This window comes from Mesocricetus auratus, unplaced genomic scaffold (assembly GCF_017639785.1).
Source record: "Mesocricetus auratus isolate SY011 unplaced genomic scaffold, BCM_Maur_2.0 Super-Scaffold_100009, whole genome shotgun sequence".
NCBI classification, from domain to species: domain Eukaryota; kingdom Metazoa; phylum Chordata; class Mammalia; order Rodentia; family Cricetidae; genus Mesocricetus; species Mesocricetus auratus.
The window spans coordinates 1,090,568-1,115,494 of NW_024429193.1; the positions used below are offsets into that span (position 1 = coordinate 1,090,568).

The following is a 24,927-nucleotide window of genomic DNA, read 5'->3' on the forward strand; positions in this document are numbered from 1 at the left end:
ACAACACACTGTTGGGAAACTATGTAGACACAGAGAATACTCTATGACTAAGGTTCATATTTTTCTCCCAATATATTCAGTGTAATCATCAATTTTTCACAAGCTAAAAAACATTCCATTGCTCTATAAACATCAGTCTTCTTTCCATTGAGTCATTCTAGGGTGAGAAAAGAAATGCCCAATAAGTTTTACTCCAAGAGCACTCTGAGGGAAAGTCTTGATACATCATATTTTATTTTCTTCTAAAATTATGTCCTCTATGTCACCAAGATATGATCAAATTATATTCATTCACCAAAAACACACCAAGGGTCTGTGTGTGCCTCTCTGTACTCCCTGATGCCTATGACACATAGTGCCAAAGTATACCTTATATGTCAACTTGATACACAACAGAGGTACATCATATATGTCAACTTGATACTCAAGCTAACTAAATATTAACTTTATGTGTCTGTGGGGTTATCACTCCAGAAGAGAGGTCATCACTGGCAATAGCAGACTGAGTAAATTGGACTACCTTTATTTACAGCAGGTAGGCATCACCCAGTCTCTGATGGACTGAAGAGTACAGAAAAGTAGAGAAAAGCTGGATTCATGTTATCACATTGAAGGAATGACACATTGATTTTCTCTGGTGCCTGTTGTTCTGGCAACAGGAGATTCGGCATCACTCTACCTTTGCCTCTGTCCATCAGACCTTTCAACCACATTGCTGCCCACTTCAGACCTCACTTCAACTTCTCCATAGTTGTTGTAATAACATTATAATTATTTTTAATTATATATGTAATATATTATATATTCTTTTAGTTCTAGTTATCTATAAAATAATTATTGATACACAATGAACAAAACCTTAAAGTCCAAGTAGAAAATTTCTTGATGGAATTGGAGAAAACAGACATAAAACAAAGTAAGTTATGACACTCATAGATAATTCACAGTATACAAAAAAAGTGGAGTGAAATCACGAGATTTAAAAGTGAAAGCAATGTCAATGAGGGGAATCCATGGAGAAAGGATAATGTCTACAGACTGTTGAAAATCTATGAGTTGTGCATATACAATTAGCTAGAAAAACTTTTCCACTCTGAGAATATTTGAGAAGTCTGGGGAAAGAATTGTTTAAAACACTGGTTCTGTTCTGGAGAGGTTAAAATACACTTGTGTGTTTCCCAAAGTTTAGAAACTTACAGTACTGAACACGAAGGTCATTAGAACCTGTGGTTTTCAGTGTTTTTTTCTGTTCCATGTCATGTTTTTCAAAACCTTAAAATTCCCCTTTAATGCTGAGAAAATTGGCATTCTGAATATTTGGTTGTCTCCAAAGTATGGAGAGCCAGTGTCCCTGATCCTTGAGCCCTGGTGGCCTCTGTCATCTGCCTTGCTGTAGAACTCAGGTCCACTCATGTCTGCCATTCTTATGTATTCCATGGGGACAATCAACCCCATCATAACCCTGACCTATGGCCAGTATCCTTATTTCAGAATGTGTGCTCCAGTGGACCTGATAAGGAATAAGGATACTCCTTCAAGAAACCTGTTTTTGTCAGTAATAGAACTTTGTCTGGTTGTATCTTTTCTCAGAAGTAAAATAGACAAGTAATATTTCATACTTCAACAAGAGGTTGCCATGAAAATTTCAAGATTTTTAGATAGGGAACAGTTCGGGTGTAAGTATTTCTCGTATGATATTTAGAACACACTTATACGTGTATGTATGTATGTATGTATTTTTTGTGTGCATGTACCTATCTTCATTGTCTATCTGACACATAGGATTCTGAAGAGAGAATGAACAGACAGGATGTGTATATATAGAAATTCATTTTCAGGTGTTGTCAGGCCCAGTAAGCTGGCAGACTTGAAACCAGTATTGAAATTCAAGTCCAAACGATGTCTGCTACCAGAGGAGCGCTCAGTCTTTTTCTGCTAAAGCATTCAACTGACAGCCACCACCCATATTACAAACTCAATGTGTTTTACACAGAGCCTTCTTATTTACAAGTTAACCATATTCAAAACAATCTCACAAAAACATCCAGAACATAGGTTGACTGAGTATCTGGCACTTTGGTCAAGTCACAGTGGCACTTTAACAGGAGACATTTGTTTGCTTCCTCTGTCTGGTTGCTCTCTTTCCAAGTCTCTGAACTGAAATAAGCTTAAACAACTCCCCTTGTTGACTTAAATTGTAAGTCTCCAAGTCATTCCCTGCCATAATCTTGCTATATTTGTGTGTTGGAGAATGCCATCCAAAGGAAACTACCCACTAATAATGAAATCCAAGCCCAGACAGGACCTCTCACTGCTCTGCCTTCCTCTTTCTGTGAGATGCATTTGATGTTGAATCTTGTATTTCTGGCAGTTGCCCAATTTCACAATTCTCCCTAGTGCTTCCTTAGGCAAGGCAACACAGGAATTCATAGAAATAATGATTTTGAAAACTACCTAAGAAAACACTGAATCTTTTTGTTGGTTTGCTGTGTCTTCATCTTTAAATGTGTCCAGATTTTCTGGGCTCATCCTTTTTTTAAATTATTTTTTATTTAAATTAGAAACAAGCTTGCTTCACATGTCAATCCCAAGCCCTTCGTGGAGGATCTCCAGAAACTGTCATTTCATTCAGGGCAGGGACTAGGCCCTTCCCCAAGAATCCAGGCTGAGAGAGCATCCCTCATTGTGGGATGGGCTCCCAAAATCCATTTGTATTATAGGAATAAATAGTGATCTACTACCAGAGGCCCCATAGATTGCCGAGGCCTCCTCACTGACACCCACATTCAGGGGGTCTGAATGAGTCCCATGCTGGCCTCCTAGCCATCAGTCTGGGGTCCAAGAGGTCCCCCTTGTTCAGGTCAGCTGTATCTGTGGGTTAAACCAGACCATTCTTGACCCCTTTGCTCATCACACCTCCCTCTCTGTCACTGGATTCCAGGAGTTCAGTTCAGTGTTTATCTGTGGGTGTCTGCCTCTGCCTCCATCAGTGCTTGGATGAAGGTTCCATTTCCCAGACTCTCTGCCAGTGGGATTATTATTGTCACTATTTTTCATCCTACAGTTTCCCAGTTGCTGTATCTATCACTGCGGGCTTTTTATCAGTGGCCACACTGTCATAATTTCCTTGACGGTCCCTCTAGGTGATTCCTTTCAGGTTTTTCTCTGAAACACTGTCTCAACTTCTGTAGCTTCCTCTGAGTTCTATGAACTGCTTTCGATATTCATTCTAGGTTGCTCTCATCCCAATCTAATCCACTTATTTGAATATCTGATTTTTAATCTATTTCATAGCTGTCTAGACTATAAAATGTTCTCCTAAGAAAATCTCTTCCTCCAAAGTACCTTACCTTAAACCCCTTCTCTGACAGAACCTCTCACCTGACCTCTATGGATGCAATTTCCCTTCTAAAGTGCCTTGCAACATCTTTGGCAACAACTGGTAATAGAGGATTGCCCTCCAAATTGTTCTCTGAAGGGGCATCTACCCCACCAGACAGTTGTATCTGCAGAACCAAACGTGGAAACATCTGTGGTCACTCTGTAGTGTGGCCTATTTCTGATAAGCAGGGATACACACACCTTAATTGCTTAGAAACAATGGGCATGCATACAGATTGATAAGTACTAGCACATCTAGTAACCTGGGAATTACTTCTCTCTGAATGTGAGTCAAGCACCAGTCTTCTGGTTTTGTGTTCTAGAGACAGAGTACAAGTGTTCTGAGGAGTCCTATAGAAACTGCCTCATAGAGTCCCATAGAAACTGCCTCCTAAATGGAGGAGGAGGAGGTTCTTGTCCCACCTGGTCCCACAACCGATTAGCCCCAAATAAACACACAAAGACTTATATTAATTTATAAATTGTTAGCTGTTGGCTAGGACTTCTTACTGGCTAGCTCTCACTTAATTATTATCCCATAACTACTCATCTATGTATTTCTACATAGACTTACCTTACCAGAGAATGCCCAGCATGTCCTAGCTTCCCAGTCTCTACATGGTGTCCCTCTCTGATGGCCTCTCTCTGCCTCCTCTTCCCAGAATTCTCCTTGTCTCATAGCCTCGCCTATACTTCCTGCCTAGCTAGTGGCCAATCAGTATTTTATTCATCAACCAATAAGGGAAACATATATACAGAAGGACAACCCCCATCACCCAAAGGGTAAAGAGAGAGGGGATAGTACCCTGCTCTGGAGTAAGATGTGTACTCACATGAGAGCACATCACAAATTCCTTCTTCACATATCCTCCTTTCATATACTCTGATGCTAGTGTAGTGCTATATAGCCTTTGGGAGTAGCTGTAACACAAAAGTGGCCCAAGGTGTCTACATTTGATTGACAGCTTCACTCATGGCTAGACTGTAACCCGGATAATTTATTCAATTTACTCTTCCTGTGTTGTTTCTTCATGGGAAATAGTAGTAAAGATTATATGAGCTCATGCATAGTAAAACCTATAGAGAATTACTGGCATGTAGTAAATACTACAATACTATTCCATAAGTATCCCTTTGCTAACTCATATCACAGTGATATGGCTTCCCATTTTGTGACTTTCCCAGGGAGAGTAAAGAAGTCATATTCAGGTAGACAGGCACCAACAATAGACTAAAGAAAGGATTTACTGGGGTCAAGCTTGGGGAACCAATAAGTTTATTTAGATTGACTTATAATAAGGTTCCTAACAACAGGCTACACCACTGAAGAAAAAAATCTCTCCCTTTGTCTTTCTGGCAACTATTAACTGCTTTGGGGGAGAGGAGGTAATAGCCTGGTGAACTCTCCAGCAGCAAGTGGGAAATCAAGGCTGGGAAGCACCTGCCTGTGTGAGGTTGGCTTCACTGCTGCCTAGAAGAGTAAAGTAAAATCCTGGAAGAAAACGATAGCCCTGTCTTAGTTTTGACCTCTTTACTCCAACTGAGGGATGGAGGGAAGCAAGCAGGCACTGAATACACAAAGATCTAGAAAAATCTGGGAATTCAGTAGAGGGACTTCATGGATACTCCCTCTTGAATTACACCATTTTTGTAATTCAGCCTCAAAGATCTGAAATCACCCGCTTCCCATTTCAGGACTTCAGACAGTTCCAGGGAATTTTCCCACCCTCTGTGGCTTTGTTTCTGTTATCCTCTGGGTTCCTGCTGTATCTGTAGCTGTAAAACCAAGTGATTTGTATTCAGCTCAGGATATTTTCTAAATTGAAATAGATAAGATTGTCCTTGTGGCTTAAAATGATGGATAAAAGACAAATATCAGGCTTCAAAGAACTTCCTCCGTGAATTGCCAGATCAAATTCTTTATATAAGAAACTAAGATTGCTAGCTAGGAAGCCACTGTGTGTTAAATATGTCAGCTTCCTGAAGTAAGTAAGTGCAACCACAGTCTCAAGCAGAAAAAACACCTAACAAAATGGTAAGGTACTAACTCTTCGCTCTGGGGAAGCAGGGATGTTGCCCCTGTGGCTACATGGATATCACCAGCATGAAGCAGAGTATGTGAAGATGCTTGACAATTATCTGTCCATTGAATAAATTAATTAATGGCTAACAGAAGAATCTTCATTTTAAAAAATACATACTTCCATTTTTGTTCTCTTACATGCCACATGAAATAAAAAGGCAAGTCATTAAGTTGATGGCATTTTAAGCCACTTACGTATTTATGAATTCATGTCTCTTAGTGGTTCCCGATGGCTCCATTAACAACTCAACCTCCAACCAGCACAAGGCTATTTTTAAATCTAGAATATGTAAGTGTTCCTGTGAATTAAAAGTCTTGAAAAACAGGAAATGCTTTCTTATGTATTTGGAATATTCTAGCTTTATTAAATTAAAACTTGCTTAAATCAGGGTGGATGATTTTAAGAGCATTGAAGTTAACTCATTTCAAATTAGTACACAAAGGTTGCTGGTGTTAAATTACTCCAAAATGATACCCGAGGTATCACAAAGACTGAAGGAAAATGTGCATTCTAATATTTTAATTGGTTGAATTAATGATATTACCACACAAAACTCATAAAAACATTTGCATTAATAATTTTTCAGTCATACTTATAAGTTCAAGTACATTTTATAGCAGATGTCCAAAAACCAGGTGTTATGTTTCACTTTGTGTAAATCTGGGCATCTGTGGTTTTATTAAGTTAAAAACCAAAAATGGATGTGACTTTTTGAGTCATTTGCATGGGTATCCAAAGATTAAATGGTGATACCTTTCTCTCTGCTCGGAGGTCATGGTGTTTTCACTAGCAGTATTTGGCAGCCCATGTGTCTGTCAGGTACTGTGGAATGACACGGAGAATGTTGTGAGCACATTGTTGCTCCTTACTGCTCTTTCTTGATGTCAACACTGCAGAACAAACCTGACAGCTCTGCACTCTGGCAGCTGGCACTGTGTCACCCACACTGCCTTGGCTGGATGCCACTTCCAGGCAGCCTCTGACATGGAGTGTGTTGGCCACAATGTTAGCTTAAGGCTTTTCATACACTGTTACCTTTTTCATGTCTTTCCACCTGTAGAAAAACTCTTTTTAACTAATTAATTAATTTGTTTATACATCGTAGTTGCATTTTCCCCTTCCTCCACTCCTCCCATTCCCTACCCTGCCTCTATGACCCCATCCACTCCTCCTCTTTTTCCTTTCAGAAAGGGGCAGGCCTCCAATGATTATCAACAAACCATGACATATCAAGTTGCAGTAAGACAAAGCACCTCCCCTAGTATTAAGGCAATCCAAGATGAGGAAGAGGAGTTTTGGGGGGGATTCTTGTGATATCCTTGACCCCTCTGACTCCTACAATCCTTCCTCTCCCTCTTCGGCAGGATTTCCAAACTCAGCCTAATGTTTGGTTGTGGGTCTCTGAATCTGTTTCCATCAGTGACTGAATGAAGTCTCTCTGGTGACAGTTGGGTAGTCACCAATCACATTGCAGGGTATGGCCAGTTCAGGCTACACATCCACTATTGCTAGGGGTCTTATCTGCGGTCATCTTTGTAGATTCCTGAGAGTTCCTCTTGAAAATGCTTCCCATTTCTAGTCATCTCTTTCAATACTCTCCTACTCCACTCACTCCCCAACCTGATCATGTTTCCATCCCCACCTGGTCCCCCCCAGCCTATCCAGTAGATCTCTTCTTTCTCCTTCCATGGAGAGTCATGCATCTTCGCATGGGCCCTGCTTGTTACCTAGCCTCTCTGGGTCTGTGAATTGTAGCATGGTTATCCTTTACAGCTAATACCCACTTATGAGTGAGTACAAGCGTAGCTCCAAGTTTTTGCTCCTTTGACTTTTTGAACTATCTGGGGGGGGGGGGACAGCCAATAAGCTCCCAAGTAAATGAATGCCTGGCCTTAGCTTGGCTTGTTTCTAGCCAGCTTTTCTTTTCTTAAATTAACCCTCCTATCTTTTGCCTCTGGTATTTTGTCTTTTTCTATTCCTGTGTACCTTTTTTTCCTTCTTATTCTGTGGCCAGCTGGGTGTCTGGCCCCTGATGTCTTCCTTTCTTTGTTCTCCTGCTGCTCCTCCCTCTTAGTTCTACTGTTTATACTCTCTGTCTGCCAGGTCCTGCTATCCTTGCTCCTGCCTCGCTACTGGCCATTCAGCTCTTTTTTTAGGACCACCACCAGGTGTTTTAGACAAGCACAGTAGCACAGCTTCACAGAGTTAAACAAGCAGCATAAACAAAAGTCACATGCCTGAACATACTAATCTGGATCTCAGTAACCTCACTCTGGATGAATTTTTTCTAGTTCCATCCATTTGCCTTCAGATTTCTTGATGTCATTGTTTTTAACATCTGAGTAATACTCCATTTGTGTAAATGTACCATATTTTTTGCCTATTCTTCAGTTGAGGGGCATCTAGGATATTTCCAGGCTCTGGCTAATATGAATAAGGCTGCTATGAACATAGTTGAGCAAGTGTCCTGTGATATGATTGAGCATCCTTTGGGTAAGTGCCCAAAAGTGATATAGCTGGTCTTGAGATATATCGCTTTTAATTAAACTTGTTATAAAATTAATTAAAAGGGGGGAGGGAAAAAAGAAAAGAGACAATTGAAACTAATTCTTTTTAAGAATAATTTATGTTTTACTTTAATTTTTGAGAATTTCATATATGAATGATGCATCTACATCAATTCCCCCTCCCTTTCCTCCATGTAACTCTTCTCAAACTCCCTACTTCCTCTCAATTTCTGATATCTTCTTTTAAAATTATTATTATATGTATACATGCATACATAAATATACAAAATATATATACATAACTGACTAAATCCATTTAGTGTTATTCATATGTGTCTTAGTTAGAGTTACCATTGCTGTGATGAAACACTGTGACCAAAAACAACTTGGCAGGGAAAGGATTTATTTCACTTACATTTCTAGTTAACACTTAGGGAAATGAGGGTAGGAATCAAATAAGGCAGGAACCTGGATGCAGGAACTGATGCAGAGTCCATGGAGGGGTGCTGCTTACTGACTTGCTCCACTTGGCTTGCTCAATCTGGTTTCTTATGGAACCCAGGACCACTTTCTCAAGGATGGCACCACCCACAATAGGTTCAGCCCTCCCCCATCAATCATTAATTAAGAAAAGGCCATAAAGATGATTCTTTTCTCAATTGTTGTTTCCTCCTTTCAAATAAGTATAGCTTGTATCAAATTGATGATGGGGGATATCCTTCTGTACATATGTTTCTCTTATCGATTGATGAATATAACATTATTTGGCCAATAGAGCAGGAAAATAGGCAGGACTAGGAGAGCAAGAGCATTCTGGGGAGAGAAGACAGAGAAAGGCCATGAGGAGATGTAATGTAGAGGTTGGGAAGATAGGATGCACCGGGCATTCTCTGGTAAGATAAGACCATGTATAAATACATAGATTAGTAGTTATAGGTTAAAAATTAAGACAGAGATAGCCAATGAGAAGCCGTAGCCATTGGCCAACAGTTTTATACTTAATACAGCATTAATGTGTTTGTTTGGGATGAAGCATCTGGGGGAACCAGGCTGGAAAGAAAACTCAGGGAACAAGTTGATATAAAACTAATATATATATACATATATATATGTGTGTGTGCATATGTATAATGTACACACACGCACACACACACACACACACACACACACAGAGGACCACTTAGAACTAGATATCCTATCAAGATTCATCTCTGGAGAAGGTGAGTTCTTCTCTCAGCAGTCATTCCCTATAGCTCTATAACTCTTCATCTACGTGTGGGTCCTTCTGAAATTTCCCTTCATCAACATTGGATGGATCTTACTTATTATATATATATATATATATATATGTGTGTGTGTGTGTGTGTGTGTGTGTGTGTGTGAGTGTGTGTGTGTGAGAGACACTATCTTATGTCATATGTCCTGACAGTCTGGCTCTTACAGTCTTTCTGTCACCTCTTCTGTGATGTTACCTGAATCTTAGGTAGAGAGCTTGTGTTGTAGATATATCAATTGTGGTTGGACATCCAACCAACCATTGCTCTCTGAATTTTGACCAGTTGTGGCTATCAGCAATAGTCTCCATATGCTGCAAAAGTAAGATTCCTAATGAAACATAAGAGCTACAATTATCTCTGGGTATAAGTATAAATTTTTAGAATGCAGTTATAAACTTTACTGGTTTAGGAAAGTGACAGTAGTGGGCTCTCTTCTAGAGTCCATAACATCACTAATCGCTGGCTGGGTTTATAGCACTGGGCTTAATTTCCCACCTGTTGACTCAGTATTAATTCCAATTAGACAGCTATTGGTTACCCCACAGATGTAAGTATTACTATTGCATTTGGGGGTATATTTTGCCATGCTGGTAACTGCTGAAGTTCATAGGCTTTATAGCTGGATCAGATTATTAATTGCTTTTCTCCCTCAGAAGATCATATAGACCATTCAAATACCTTGGGATAGAGTCCTTCAGGGTTGGGGGCTTCTATGTCCATCCTGGCTGGGTATCTTCAAGTCTTGTCTCAAACACAGATTCTCAGCATCAGTTGCTCAGTGACCTATGGGAGACACATGTGTACTGAAGGTTGCTGAAGAATCACGATGAGTATGATAGAGAAGCAAACGGAGAGAAAATATAAACAATGGAAGTGATTTTTATTGACTATGCAATTATGGCACTTGGAGATATATTGCTGATCTGACTTATGAGATGTGTAATATAGATCATCTCTGGCATAGGATAACATGCATTAAGTAGCTGTAAAGGCTTTTGTATTTACAAAGAAATCAATAGCAGTCAGAAAGGGGTGAACAGGTATATGAGTAGCCATACCCAAATGTATTGGCCCCTCTGGAATCAATGACTTTGTTTGTCTATTAAATAAACATATTTCATGTTTCCAGTGCTGCATATTATCTGCTCTTTCATTAAGAAGCCCATGATGCGGCTGTTTCCCAGCTTGCTCATCTGTCTTCCTAGAGTGCAGCTTCTAATTGTTGATGAATTATTTTTAACTTTTCCTGGTTCATTGAGCATTTTTACAGAAATAAGTCTCCTGGAATTACTTTTTTAAATGGTTAAAAACACATCATTCAATTTCAGTAAACAGAAGAAATCTTTGTCACAAACCTCGTCAAGTATATTATGTTAACTTTTAGGTTTCTGGAACTTATTTACTGTAACACTTAGTAAAATTTAACTTTCTGATATTATTATTCCAAATTATGGGACTATGAGAACTAAAAAGAGACAAGAGGGTCCCTTGTGTGTGTCCAAGAGTGGCAAAATGTAAGATTTCTTTAATTTGATACTAGTCACATGCCCACCCATCTATTACAAAAGTAACTGAAATACTGTACCTGTATCTGTGGGAAACTGTCAACAGATTATATAATCATTATTTCAAATACACACAATTGCATAAGTATATACTCAAATGTGTCTTTTACATATAAATAATAAGGATCACCCTTTGGGTGACAAAGTATTTCAAAATACCATCAACTCTAAATTTTACCTTCTAAGTAAGTAGATAGATAGATACATACATACATACATAGATGATAAATGACAGAAATATGATAGATGATTGATTGATAGATAGATAAGAGATAATGAATAAGTAATATATAGATAAATATATGGTAGCTAAGTAAATATAATTAATGTATAGATGATATATAGGTGTAGATGAAAGATACAGATGAATAAATGATAATATATAATAATTTTCATTACTATACCTGATTATTTAAATGTTTTTTTCTTTTCGGTAAGAAAACCTTTGGTCAATCTTGCTTATAGGTGCTTAAGGTTACAAGATGCCTAGATAAACAGGTCAAACACGTTTAATTCTTGAATAGTTGTGCTCACTTATAACAGATGTTCACATTTTATTTTTTCTCACTGACTGTCCCTCATTTTCATTCAACATTAAATCACAATAAGTCTCTTAGTCTTAAATAAGGTTTTGCACTTTCCTTTCCCTTCACTTTTCATGATTATATTTTCTTTATCAAATACTAGTTTATGTCTATCTTCAGTTGTGTTTCAAGTTATTTCCTGAAAGATGGGTGGGACAAGCAATAAAATAATAAACATTTAGGTTTTGTACATATTCTTTGTTAGCTCAATGATCAGTTACTGAGTACTACTATACATGTAAAGCTTTTTAATTAGCATTTTGTGTTGGCTAAATCTCTTCTTAAAAAATATATTCAACTGGAAAGGAAGGAATTTTCAGAAGAAACATTAACCAATGACCGATTTTCTTCTACTCTAGCAAGATCTGAATTTTTAATTATCTTGGGGGACATGAACAAATTCATTCCAGTCAAGCAACCATAAATACCACTTAAATAACTCCACCCAAATCTAGCTTTATGACCCAATGAGCTTATTAGAGAACATGAGTCAGAGATTACTTGCAGGAGCCTTCATCCTGGACCCCACTCCACCATGGATGATTACTCATGAAAGCTGAATCCCCTGAGATCCCCACACAATTTATAGTCAACTCTACCCAAAAGTCTCCTCTACTGGTAATTGTTTATTGATGACCTAATCTTGGTGATGGTCCTCATGAGTCTTGAAACTTCCTAAGTTTTCCCTCCTCCATACTGATCAGCCTTCCTTCTACTTAAAAAAGCAATGTGCCTGATTATTTAGAATACATTTCTGTATTTTGGAGACAGTTTTACTAAATAGTTGGAATATCTTTGAAACCTGCGTTCCTCCTAAGTTCTAATTTTCTAATGATGTGAAGACACCATTCCCAGGGCAACTTGGAGAATAAAGAGTTTATTGGGTCTTACAGTTCCAGAGGGTTAGAGTTCATAACCTTCACAATGGGGAGCGTGGCAGCAGGCAGGCAGGCAGGAACATCACTGGAGCACTAACTGAGAGAGTATACCATTATCCAAAAGTAGGAAACAGAAAACCCACCTTCAAAGACACACTTACTCCAATAAGGCTACACCACTTAATCCTTTCTAAACAGTTCCACTAACTGGAAGTCAAGTTTTCAAATATATAAGCCCATTCTCATTCAGAACACCACAGCCATGATCTACCCTCTTGGCTGTACAAATGTTTCAAGTAGATGTACTTTGACTTTTTTTCATAATGTTTTCATTATTTGGGAATTTCACATCATGGACCCTGAGCACGATTACTTTCCAGTTCTCCCAGATACATCCCCACAACCATGTTAGCTCCCCATACCAACAAAAAAACAAAAAAACAAGCCCAATGTGTGTTACCAATATACTCACTAGAACATGGTCAAACTGCTGGTGGCCATACCCTTAAAGAAAACTGAGTCCTTCCCCTCCCACACTCCTGCCAAAAGCCGTCAAATCGTGGAGGGCTACTATTCAGCATCCTTATCACAATTTTAAGAGTTCTCTTCAACAGGTTGTTACTTTGGGGGTGGCTGGGTGAGATGGGGGGGTAAGAGTTGCCACAGGAGCCTTCTATGTCCCTTCTACTATGAATCTGCAGTCATCAGTACCATGGCAGGAGTAGCTTCCTTGCTCTTACACATGGTTCCTGGCAGACAGCCACATGGTCTCTAGCTTCAGGGCTTGACATGGACCTCAACCTCAGTGTGGTCTCCAGTGGCACTACAGATCACAAATATCAACACAGCCCTCTGCTGCTGCATGGACCACGGGCACCATCTCATAGCCCTTGGTGTCAACACAGCCCACATACATCAGCATGGCTTCAGACTGCAGCACAGACCACAGGCATCCACATGGCAAAGAACGCCACAGACCCTGGCTGCAGTACTACCACAGACCCATACATGGCCCTCAGTGGCAGCTTGTATTGAGGGTAGGGAGTTGCTGAGTTGGTGTGCAAGCTCCAGGCATATGCACCTCACATTGTTAGCCCTACTCGAATACATGCTGGCCCAACCACTGCAGGTTTCTCTCATACCTATGACCTCAGGTGCCTCTCGAGTTCCACCTCGCCCCACCACTCACTCACCACTAGCTACATTCCCTCATCTTTCCCACCTCTCCATCAAATATTCATTCATCGTAGTAGCCTTGGAAACTGCAGCATGTCAATATATGTACATCCCAGACAGTTTTGTTTGCAAATTATTCATTGCAATGAGTTGTTGGTCTGGTTCGAGGTTCCTGGTTTCTGAAGCACGGTAAATACCAGGCTATTGCTGAGACTCATTTGGACATCCCGCTGTTGTCCAGAGTCAGGGTGACCATTGCAGCTCACTGGGAGGTTCCGTGCTAGCTCCTAGCCACTGCACACCTCCCTGCCCTTTATGTCTGCTGCCATGAGGCTCACCAGGCTTGACTTCTGTGCTTGTAGTCCTGCACTCTTTGTCTCCCAGCCAGGCAAGTAGCACAGGCTGTAACCACAGCAGCTCCCTGTTGGTGGCCAGTCAGCCAGTGGACCTAGGGTCAGTCCTACTTAGCAACAGGCATGTATGTCTCTTGAGGGAGCTCCAGGCCACTGCATGCCACCCTGTCCAGACACACCACCCTGTCATTGGTACAGACACGACAACTGTGCCAGTAGGCTGTGGGCATTGCTGCTGCTCTACACTTTCCGTCTACCAGCAGGACAAGCGGCACAAGTCTAAATCTGACTAGGGGGAGTCTAGGCCCAGCCCTATTTAGCAATGACCTATTTCTGCAGGAACTCCATGCAGTCACACATATCCCTGTGGCAACCACAAGGCTCCTCAGTAATCAGAAATGACTCTCGTGCTTGCAGCCTAGGGGCTGAGATGCTGCAGCAAACGGTATGCTCACGGCTCTGTTCTGTCATCTTCCCTTCCAATTTACATCCTCCTGTAAGTCTTGCTGGGTTTTTTTTCAGTTGTTCTTGAACATTGCAGGCCCTGTGAACACTTTTTCTGCCATTGTGTCACCCCCGTGGAGTCTCCATGGGTCTGTCAGACCCCTTAGAGTCTCTCAGACTCTTGGTCTATCAGATCTCAGGAGCACGGAGAGTTGTCATGGGTGCTGGCATCTGCCACCATCCTTGCTTTTCAGTACATTGATTTCTAAAGCCCAAAGAGAAAGAATGTATTTTATAAAACATTTGAAAGTCCATTAGTAAATTATAGAATTACTAAATTGCTTAAGTTCTCTTGAGTTTGGTTCTGGAAACACGAGCCTTCATTTCCCCATCTATAAAAATCTGAAAAATGTCACTGTGTCACCATGATCTTTGCTCTGAATTTCTAATGTTCTAGAATGGCTTTTGTGCCTAGGAAAAACCTCAAATTTAGTGGAAATTTTTAATTTTAAATTAAACCTAGTTTTTAAAAATATTTTCAATTGAGCATGCAAAATTATTGTGTTTATGAATCTGTCAAGGTTAAATAATCACTTCAAGGCTTATTTATAGTCTTCATTCCATTTTAAAGTATTTTCTTTAGTTTATAACTATAATACTCTTGCTTTTATTTATTTATTGTATATTTCAAGTCTGATGTAATAAACAAAACTCTCAAGGGCTGAAATAATTCCCATATCTAATCAGTTATATGTCTGTGAATATAGAAAGCCAATGTTCTCTGAAATATTATGAACCATTACTAATGCTCAAAATAGAATTCTCCTATGTATTTTAATTAAAGTCATAATAGAGTGACTCATTTCTCACTTCATTGGAGTCATGTGTCCTCATGTGCTAATAGGTCAAATTCTTTTGAATGCTACTAACACATATAAAATAATTTTTTAAATTTTTCTTATATTAAATCCCAATTTATTTCTAGAAGGTATTATTCTTCATAATTTCAGTTTTTAATTTGCAAAATTTTCCAGAATCTGGAAGATACTTTTATAGTTCTTGCACAACTTTACTGCTGTATAATAAACAGCGCTAATACCTCAGTGTCAGATCAAAAGTGTGTTTTCCAGGATGATAACACACTGACTCACATTGGGGCCTCAGCTCAGATCCATCTTATCTTTGTTCCATAATCAATTATTTTTTAATGGAATCAACAGTTGAGGCTTTCCACAAATAGAAAGAGTACTAGTGGATTAAAGAGGGGTGTCCAGGCTTCCACTGGCTTAGGCTTCATCAGCTGCAGGGAAATTGTTGCCTAAAAGACACAATGAAGACAGGAAGGGAGTACTCCCACTGAGGAGAGGAGAATAGCATGGGGAAAATGCACCAAATAATTTCTTTTGGAAGAGGGTCTCATGTAGTCCAGGATGGCCTTGAACTCACTCTGTAGTTGTAGAGTGAGTTTGAACTTCTGATCCTCCTGCCTCCACCATACAAGTGTTGGTACTGAAAGGATTAGCCAAATGTCTGGTTTGTGTAGTGCTGAGGAGCTAACCTAGACCTTTGTGCACACTAAGCCAGTACTCTACTTACAGAGCCACTTTATATCTCAGGCATTATATACTTTTAGTCAATAGGCGCTACTCATTTCTTATCCACTCACCTCTCAAAAAATGGCCACATCCGGATTTATTTCTTGGGTGATTCTGCCGCCCAGGATTCAAGCTAAGAGCTTTTCTTTCAGCTATCTTGTTGCATAACCTTATACTAAATTATTTCCTTGCTTTTGTCAAGGTATGTGGTCAGGCTAATAACTGTCTCTTGAAGGTCCAATGAGGTACCTGAAATGAAATTATTTTCCATGTATCCTGAGCAATAGTATTACATTATCTTGTTCTCCTGCTCCTGTCTTCATCCTTAGCAGTTCCGTTTTACTTCTATATCTGTGTGGTTTATCTTAAAATCCAGCCATCCAGAGCAAAGTAGCTGGTGTGTGCAGGAATAAAAGGAACTGTGTTTCCCTGTCTGTGACACTCTGCATGCCCCTGTCTTTTGTCTTCAGAAGGACTATGTTAGTTTCTAGTGTTCGTACCAAACCCCAGTCCCCAAACCCAACCCTCATGACCCTAGAAATCACACATACCCTCATGCAGACTTTTCACATTAGTATTTTGAGAGGCTAGATCATGTTGTTTCCTAATAGTAAACTAATTGTTAACAGAAAGCAACCTGCAAGTCATTGTACCATACAGCTTTGGGCAGCATTTCTTTTGTCCTGTAACGTGTTTACTCAGTAGATTTTCTTTTCATAAAGATGCAAGAATAATCTAACTGTCCAGATTATGGAAGGATTTAAAAGTCAGTAAGAGAAGTTTAGGTTTAATTTTGTAGGAAATAATTGAGCTTTCTGAGGCAGGAAATAGAAAGCAGAGTGGTGTCATTATCACAGTAGGGTGGAATGTATAAGATTTCATATCAGATTGTTATGAACTGAAGTCTTATCACTGAGAATGGGGTCTTGTGTTCCCACACATTGAAGAGGATCTCACTACCTCCTGTCCTTGCAGTGATTTGAGAAACATCTGCTTTCCTCTTTGTAAGGGATGTTAGCAGACAAAACAACCATGTGATGCTCAGTCTTATGAAAAACATAGAAGCATTGAAAGAAAAGAAGAAAATTCATCATGAATGATTTTGAAAAATTTTCCAAAGGAAATAAGCAAGCATTCTGTTAAGAGACTTCTAAAAGGAATTGGTGACAACAAGAACTAAGTGAGAAGTGTCTATGCATATTGAGGATTATCTTCCAACTCCTACCTGGACTTTAGCATCCCAATTATCTCCTAGAGTCTCCTCAGATCACAGCCCCAGCTATCCAGAATAGACCAATCTCTCTACCCATTACTTGTATCTTTTCCTTGCTTATTTTGTCCATTTTTCTGTATTTGTGTTTTCTGAAAGTCTCACCCAAATAAATTATTAAATCAGTCAGAATCTGATTCTGGGGACACAAACTTGAATTTGTGCTCACTTGGGGAGAAATCTAGAATAAAACGCCTTCTCAGTAAATTTTACTTCCTTTTCCTTCACTCGTGTCTCCCCTGACACCTAAACCAAGATGTTTGCTGTAAGTTTTAAATTATCACTGCAGTCTGTTATTTTCCTTCTTCCTCTGTGTATCTATGACTTTACTGACCAACATCGAAAATTGTTCTGTAGTCTAGCAATGAGTTTCTAAAGCAATTTCCTCAAATATTTTTGTCTTAGGCACATTCAAACCATGGCTAATCTGTCAATCAGAAACCCTCCATGTTCCCCAGCATGTGCCCAGTGCCCCTTTTCTGGGATCATGTAGTACAAAAGCTGTACTTTATCAAACTGTATTTTGGATTATACTTAAATCAGCTTTCTCTCTGTCTTTCCATAGAGTCTTCTGTTAGATATGCCAATATTATATAATAATCTAGGACCTAGTCACATATGATACTGTTTCCCATATCTATGGATAGATCATTACAGTACCTATTTGCTCCACCCAGATTTTGCAAGTTCGGTGTTAAATGCTTTATTTTTATGCTCCTGGGGAAATTTCTCACTCTTATTCTTAAATATGAGTGATATCAGTTAAAATGAGTCTTATGAGCATACTGGTGACCTTAAAAATGTAGCCGGTATTTACTTGTTGAAGATGGACAAGACATATTTTTTCTTAAAATAATATTGACAATGGATCTTTCAAATTTCTTTTGCAATTGTAACTCACACTTAAAAAAATGCCTTTTGCCATAATACTTGCTGGGAAGATGCATATCTATTGTAGGATATTTTGATCACACTGTGACACTCTGACACTGTTAAATAAAAAAACAGTTTGATGAAATTTACCTTGAATCAGGGTAGAAGAAGAGAGTAGAGTTAGAACTGTGAGACCAGAAGCCCAGTCCATGCTGTGTGCCAAATGATGTTTTCCTGGCAACTTAGAGGTTGCACATGAATCTATTGATATTTTTGTTTTTGGTTTTTTTTTGGTGTTTTTTCAAGACAAGGTTTCTCTGTGGCTTTGGAGGCTGTCCTGGAACTCACTCTGTAGACCAGGCTGGCTTCGAACTCACAGAGATCCGCCTGCCTCTGCCTCCCGAGTGCTGGGATTAAAGCTGAATCTATTGATATTTTAATTATTGGTGAGGCTCCATGGCCCTGCACTCCGTGCCTCTCTGGCCACTCAGGGCATAATCTGACATATTGGTTTAAATTAAGTCTATATAGTTCTATTTGTCAGTAAGACTTGGGAGTCAAAGGCTGGGGTGAAAGCCTGATAGCTCAGAGAGGTTGAGTAGCAACTAGCTGACGTTGTCTGGCCAGAGACACCACAAAAAACATGTCTTCCCTGTTCTCAGAGCCAAAAGGAAGCTCAAACACCAGTCCCAGCCCTTTCCTTCCTGTGTGTCTTCTCTGTCCAAATTGCTGGCTTCTCTATGGCTAATTCTGGTCAGCTAATTACTGGCTCTGCCCCCAACTCAGGGTAAACATTATTTAACTGTTATTTATTTAACAGTCTTAGAGTGTCATGGCAGAGTTTCAAAATATCCCAAAACACTCATTGAATTTCTTTGCTATGCAGTGTTTGTACTTCAACATCTCCTAGGATATTATCAGCATTAAACGATCAATAACAATTAGTAACCATGTCACAGAAACCCTAAGAAAGCATTGACCATGACACTAACTTAAAGCTTTCAGACAAATCAATACTTGTTTCAAAACACACTTGACATTTCATATGCTCTGGACTTTTCACTTAAGCATCATTTTGGATCCTCAATCTTAAGCTTTGCAATTGTCAGGTAGACCGCCTCTACCCCAAGGATTCCAAAGGATGGCCTCAATGAGTGATTCAGTGTTTGCAGTGAAGAATCATATTTAAATATAACATTAGTGAGTGGGAGGTTGTGGGTCTTGGCATCGAGGTCTGGCCTATTTCTCTACACTCACACTAAAGCCTGCGGCAATGTGTGTTAAATATTGCAGTGAGACCAGACACGCTGATTAAAAGTGTAACTGAGCAAGGTTTTGCCCCTGGGAAATCATGTGTTAAGTAGGAACTTGTGCCCAGAGGATTTTTAACACGTGCTTTCTACTTTTGAGTAGTTTGTCAGAAATGCAGGTCAAACTACGGGCAAGTGCTGATTGGAAGGGCACTCCAGAGGACTATATCCAAACACTGCAGTATGCATGCTTCTTCACTGCCATGATTTATATATGGCTATGGCATCCAGGGACATGGTTCGAGTTCTAGAATGTTAACTAAGAAAGCAGAAATGGAATTGCCTCCAAAGGAACTATAGCCCAAAGCAAGGAGCCTTCTAAAAGGTTTCCAAACAATACATGCGTGTATAAACTCTCTCTGTAAGTCAATGAAACAGACTTCCTTCCACCCCAGGCTCAGGAGCTCAGTCAAGAATACCCTCCACCAGCTGGGACTGGGAGAAACAGTAGAAAATTTCTACCCACTTACACACCATAGAGTATTTTATTTTTTATTTTATTGTTTTTTATTTAAGGGAAGGGACCCATGAATGCCCATGTGCTGGGGTCTATTATCACAACAAGGTGTTTTCGTTTGTGGTTAGTGGGTTTTGTTTTGAAATGACAGTAACCTATTAATCACATGAATCATCACAAACATTCAGTCCTGGTAGAGATAGAAAGCAAGCCTGTTCAGATTTAAAAATCCTACAGCATTCAAACACATGTTTTTCCCATTTTTAATAGTACAATTTTTATTTCTCTTCATCTTATTTGACTATGATTCAAATCCTTCTAGGAACACACACACACACACACACACACACACACACATGTTCTCAAAACATTTTGATCTTTTTAACTCCATTCACTTTATAAGTTTTCTGATTTTCTTAGAAGCCAAGTTTGTTGTCTATTTTTTCCTGAAGGTCTATTCTTTTTTTGTTGTTGTTTTGTTTTTGTTTTTCAAGACAGGGTTTCTCTGTGTAGCTTTGGAGCCCATCCTGGCACTTGCTCTGTAGACAATGCTGGCCTCGAACTCACAGAGATCCTCCTTCCTCTGCCTCCAAAGTGCTGGAGTTAAAGGAGTGGGCCACCTATGCCCAGCTAAGGGTTTATTCTTAAAACAGCCCATTTCTTTCTTGTTGGAAAACTTTCTGCTGCTGTTTGTCTGTTTGGGGTGGTACTAGGTGTCGAAGCTATGGCCTCACACATGCTAATATGTGTTCTGCTAATGAGCTATATTCCAGTCCTTTCAGTATTTTTAATTTTGGGACATGATCTTAGCTCAGTTGCCCTGGATAGCATTGAACTCCTTGAACTCATGATCCCTCGACTTAGCCTCCTTTGTAACAAAGGTTGCAATATTGCACCAACAAGCATGTTACTGATTTTCATGGTCAAACACATATTCTTATAAATTCAGCTATGTGTTCATTTCAGCATATCAAGTAGTAAATCAGCATGAGTAGAAGCAGACAGTTCTTTGTCTTAAAAACAGCAACAATCCAGGGGTTCATGCCTGTAACCCCAGCTCTTGAGAGGATGAGGGACTCGTGCGTAATAGGGATTCTCATCCATTAGGCACCAATCTGAGCTACATAGAAAGACCATCAAAAAGGCAAAATGGCTACCAAAAAATAAAATAATTTTACTTTTCAGTAGTTGAATAGTGTATTTGTATACAATTTTATTTGTCATAATAAGGTAAAAGTGGTTGTTTAGATTTTAATAACATATTATTAAATGTAAACAGACAGTGAAATTCACATATTGTTGTCATTGTGTAGGAAATAGAGTTAAAGCAGCTAACTCCTGATTTCTATTCTGCAGACCTGTTTTAATAGCCTTTAGATGACTGTAGAATGACCATTTCAGTAACACCAGTTATGTTCACGCTCAGAGGAGTTAAATTTGCTTTTTAAAAATAGGACACATTTGGAGTCTGCAGGAGACCTAGTATAAAACTTATCAAAGGGTCTTCAGTTCTATGGGACTATTAAATGCTAATGCAGAATTTCACTCCTCAAAAAACATTCCCACCACAAGATGTTAACCATAAGAGTTGATGATATGTGTATCAGATTACACTAAGAGCTTTGCTGGAGCACACTATTGAGTAATCTTGCTAGCTCCTAGGACTGGCTACTTTGTCCTTTTGTCAAGCCTAATCGTCAGCCAACACCTCCATAACAATATTTTCAGTAATTACAAGCAGGAAAATGCATGCAGAAGTTTATTATAAAGAGGAGCTAAAGCCTTTCTAATTAACAGGTCACCTTGCTTCCCAACAGTGTAAATCAGCTTTCTGTTGCCATGACAAAATACCCACGATCATCAACTGATTTATAGGATGTTAATTTCAGCTCATGACCAATTAGTTTTGTTGTTTGGGGGACTGGTTTGACACCAAGCATTGTCGTACTGTGCATGGTGAAGCAAAGCTGTCCCTTTTATGATGGCCAGGAAGAGAAGAGAGGAGAGAGAGCCCGAATACCAGAATCCCTTCAAATTCAACTGCCAGTGGCCTAATTTGTCACAGCGGGACCCAACATGTAAGAAGTTCCTTCACCTCCCAGTAGTTTATTGTCAGGTGACCAACACTTGAACATGGCTTTTGAAGAAGAGTCGCGATCCAAACAACAGTACCAACCTTCCTCTCCCAGGGAGAAAATGGACCACAAGCACTCACTGCCGCTCTGGGTCTCTGTTCTCCTTTTAGAGGACAAACTTACTGAGATTTCCCCGAAAAGCCCAATAACCCTTTAGAAGAAATTTGTGAAGATAAAAATTCTTCAGCCATAAATAACGAAATAACCTATTATGGAGTGCATAGAGTCTTCATTGTATGGTCTTAAGTAAAACTCTTTAGGGTAAGTCAGAGAGAGCAGTCTGGAGGACGCAGCAGTTTGTTTGATGAAAAATGCAAATCTGACCACTTGTGGGATGCAGAGTTTGAAAGACCAAAGAACCCATGAACATGCTCTTGAGGACCAGAACTTTTGAGATGAATTGTGCAAGCTTACCTGCAGAGCATGAAACTTGGGCAAAATGACAGGCTGGGTAGAGAGAAGAGTCCTATCTTCATTTCTGTGTAAAGAAACCCTGCTGCTGAGTCAGTATTTGTGTGTTGTGAGAGGGAACCTGGATTTTTTTCCTCTGACACAATTACAAATCTATAAAGATGTTAAACCACAACAACTCTAATTTCTCTCTCATCTTTTGTTGCTCTTTTTTATGTTTAGTTTAACCAATACATTGTATTTCACTTTAACAGTGCATATATAATCAGAAAATTACTTGAGCCTAAACATGCATTTGCTAGGCTTTAGTTCATCTAAGACTGAGCATTTCAAACAAAAAGTAATTGCACCAATTAAATGAATATAATCTTCATCATTGTAATTGATATTTATACACTGTCAGTATGTTTTCAATTTTCCAAAACATACTTTAGAGTTCTCCCTGGAGATGAACTCTTAGTACGTAAGTTCTTCTGAATATAGTTGGCATAATTAAATATATCTTGAATATTTCCCTCATCTCTTCACCCCACTTCTTAAAGTTTTGATTGTAATATTAACTATGTGAAAGTAACAATAGAAACTTGTTGAACTTCATAAAACCCTCACTAACTCTGCTTGGACTAGATAGATACCTCTCAGTTCTGTAGTAAGTAATGTATATGTATAACCTGGATAATTTAATAATTGCCTAGAGATTGTCTCATGTAAGCTATGAATGGAAAGACTTTATATAGATAGTACTTAACTGAATAATCTTAAAGTACATTTTTATTTCCCATGTCAACCATTGGTAGGACACACATAAAAGTCAAATTCTTATGCAAAATGAATGTATATAACTTCATTCACCTCATGGAAAATACTCTTCAAAATTTGGTTATTACAAGTGGATAGGAATATGTTAGGTTCAGGGTTTTCTTTTAATTATGGATGATACATTGAAGACATCAGCCATAGCCACTTCTGCATGGGAAGAGAGCACATTATTTTGCTTCAAGATCACTGGAAGTTACTAATACAGTGTTCATAGTGGTAAAAACATAGAACTTCATTCAAATGGAATTATTGGAAGTACCAATGATCTGTAAGAAACAAATTATATGGCACTTTTAAAGAAATAATGTTTTTATAATTTCGAAACCATAGGAAAGTAGACTTTTCATCCATTCTTCTGTTAGGGCATATTAAAGCAGCAAAAGGAATATTACAGTATATGCAGTCTTCTCATAGGGATTAAGTGAGGAAGTGTCACTGTGAAAGGGGAGATTCTGTCACACACTGAATTTGCACAACCAGGACTCAAGTGTTGGATGATGTTTGGGGAATGACACTGATAGGAAATGTAGCAACTGGCTGCTACTCTGTTCTTGCTTACTATGTTCATTTAGATGCATTTGTTCATTTTTAAGTATAGTTAATTAAAATTGTTTAAATTTTCTTTTTTTTTAAGGAGCCCGCTACATGAAAAGAATGCAAGTCAAAGTGCCCACAGCCTAGACGTCTTCAGAGACAGGAGTGACTAGCAAGTAGATACTGTGATACTTCCTATGCCTAAGTGTACAGGGTTCAGTTGTTTTCTCGGGATTTGACACTATGGTGGCTAAATAGTCTTGAAACCTTAAAGAGATACTTAGCTATATTTGTGCTAAGTTCTACTACACCAGAAAAATAATTAGGAAGGATAATGGCCATTTGGGTTTCTGGAAATTATTATTTAACATATATGTGAATTTAAGTACTGTATCTTCGTTCCCTAGGCTTTCCTTTTATATTCCCAGTTCAACACTTATTCAGTCATACAAAGAGTAAAATGAATCTCCCGATTTCTGGTGACATATTAAACCATGGCACAAATGTATTAATTCCTGTCAAAAACCATTTGAGGAAATTATTTTGTAATCATGCATTCATTTTTGAAGGTTGTATTTCAAAACATCAGTGTATTATGAATTGAAATCAAGGCACAGGGCAGTAGCTGTTTACTTACCAGAACACCCTGACATTTGCAAGAGATAAAATCAGAGATTCAATGATAAAACCATGCAACATGTGGATGAATAGATTAGAAAGGGGACTCCACAGAGAGAAAGGGATAAATAAGATTAAGTGAATGGCAAGAGAAATTTTTGAAAATCTCTTGGCTTCATGTTAAAGTGGTCAAAGTTGATTATCTTCTAATTTATCTTGGAGATTACAGTAGAATCAAATGTTTGGGCCAAAAGGGTTTTAGAAAGTACATACATCAAATGTTTCACTGCAGGTAGATTTACAATTATAAACTGTATATGTTAATATTTCACACATATGGACACATAAACACGGGAGATAAGATTAGTGCCATAAGTTCTTAAGTCTTAAAAATGTGAGCAATAAATTCTAAGTTTTTCTCAGTATTAATTGTGATTGCAATATATTTGTCAACAAAAGTACCTAAGAATTATGATGTTCACAACTGAAATTTCAGAAACTGATCATAACCATTTCCATATTTAAAATCCTATAGTAGAAGACAGTCCTATGATAGAAGCTATAGAAAATATGTAATGTATTTGAGTGGCTTAGCAATACAGATTCCCAAAGAATTTTACAAGTCAAAAGTCTTCCTTTCTAATATGCTGTAAAAA

General features: G+C 38.8%; 1 protein-coding gene across 12 annotated transcripts in view; it reads left to right on the top strand.

Annotated features, from left to right (window-relative positions):
• Lrrc7 (leucine rich repeat containing 7) overlaps positions 1-24,927 on the top strand; it is a 445,479-nt gene that overhangs the window by 108,158 nt on the left and 312,394 nt on the right. The window contains exon 3 of one of the 12 annotated variants that reach the window (XM_040751529.1): positions 23,754-23,829. The exons of the other annotated variants lie outside the window; for them this stretch is intronic. Within the exon in view, the coding sequence (XP_040607463.1) occupies position 23,829 (1 nt within the window). The 5' untranslated portion in view covers positions 23,754-23,828. The remainder of the gene's footprint in view (positions 1-23,753; positions 23,830-24,927) is intronic. 12 annotated transcript variants of the gene reach the window in all.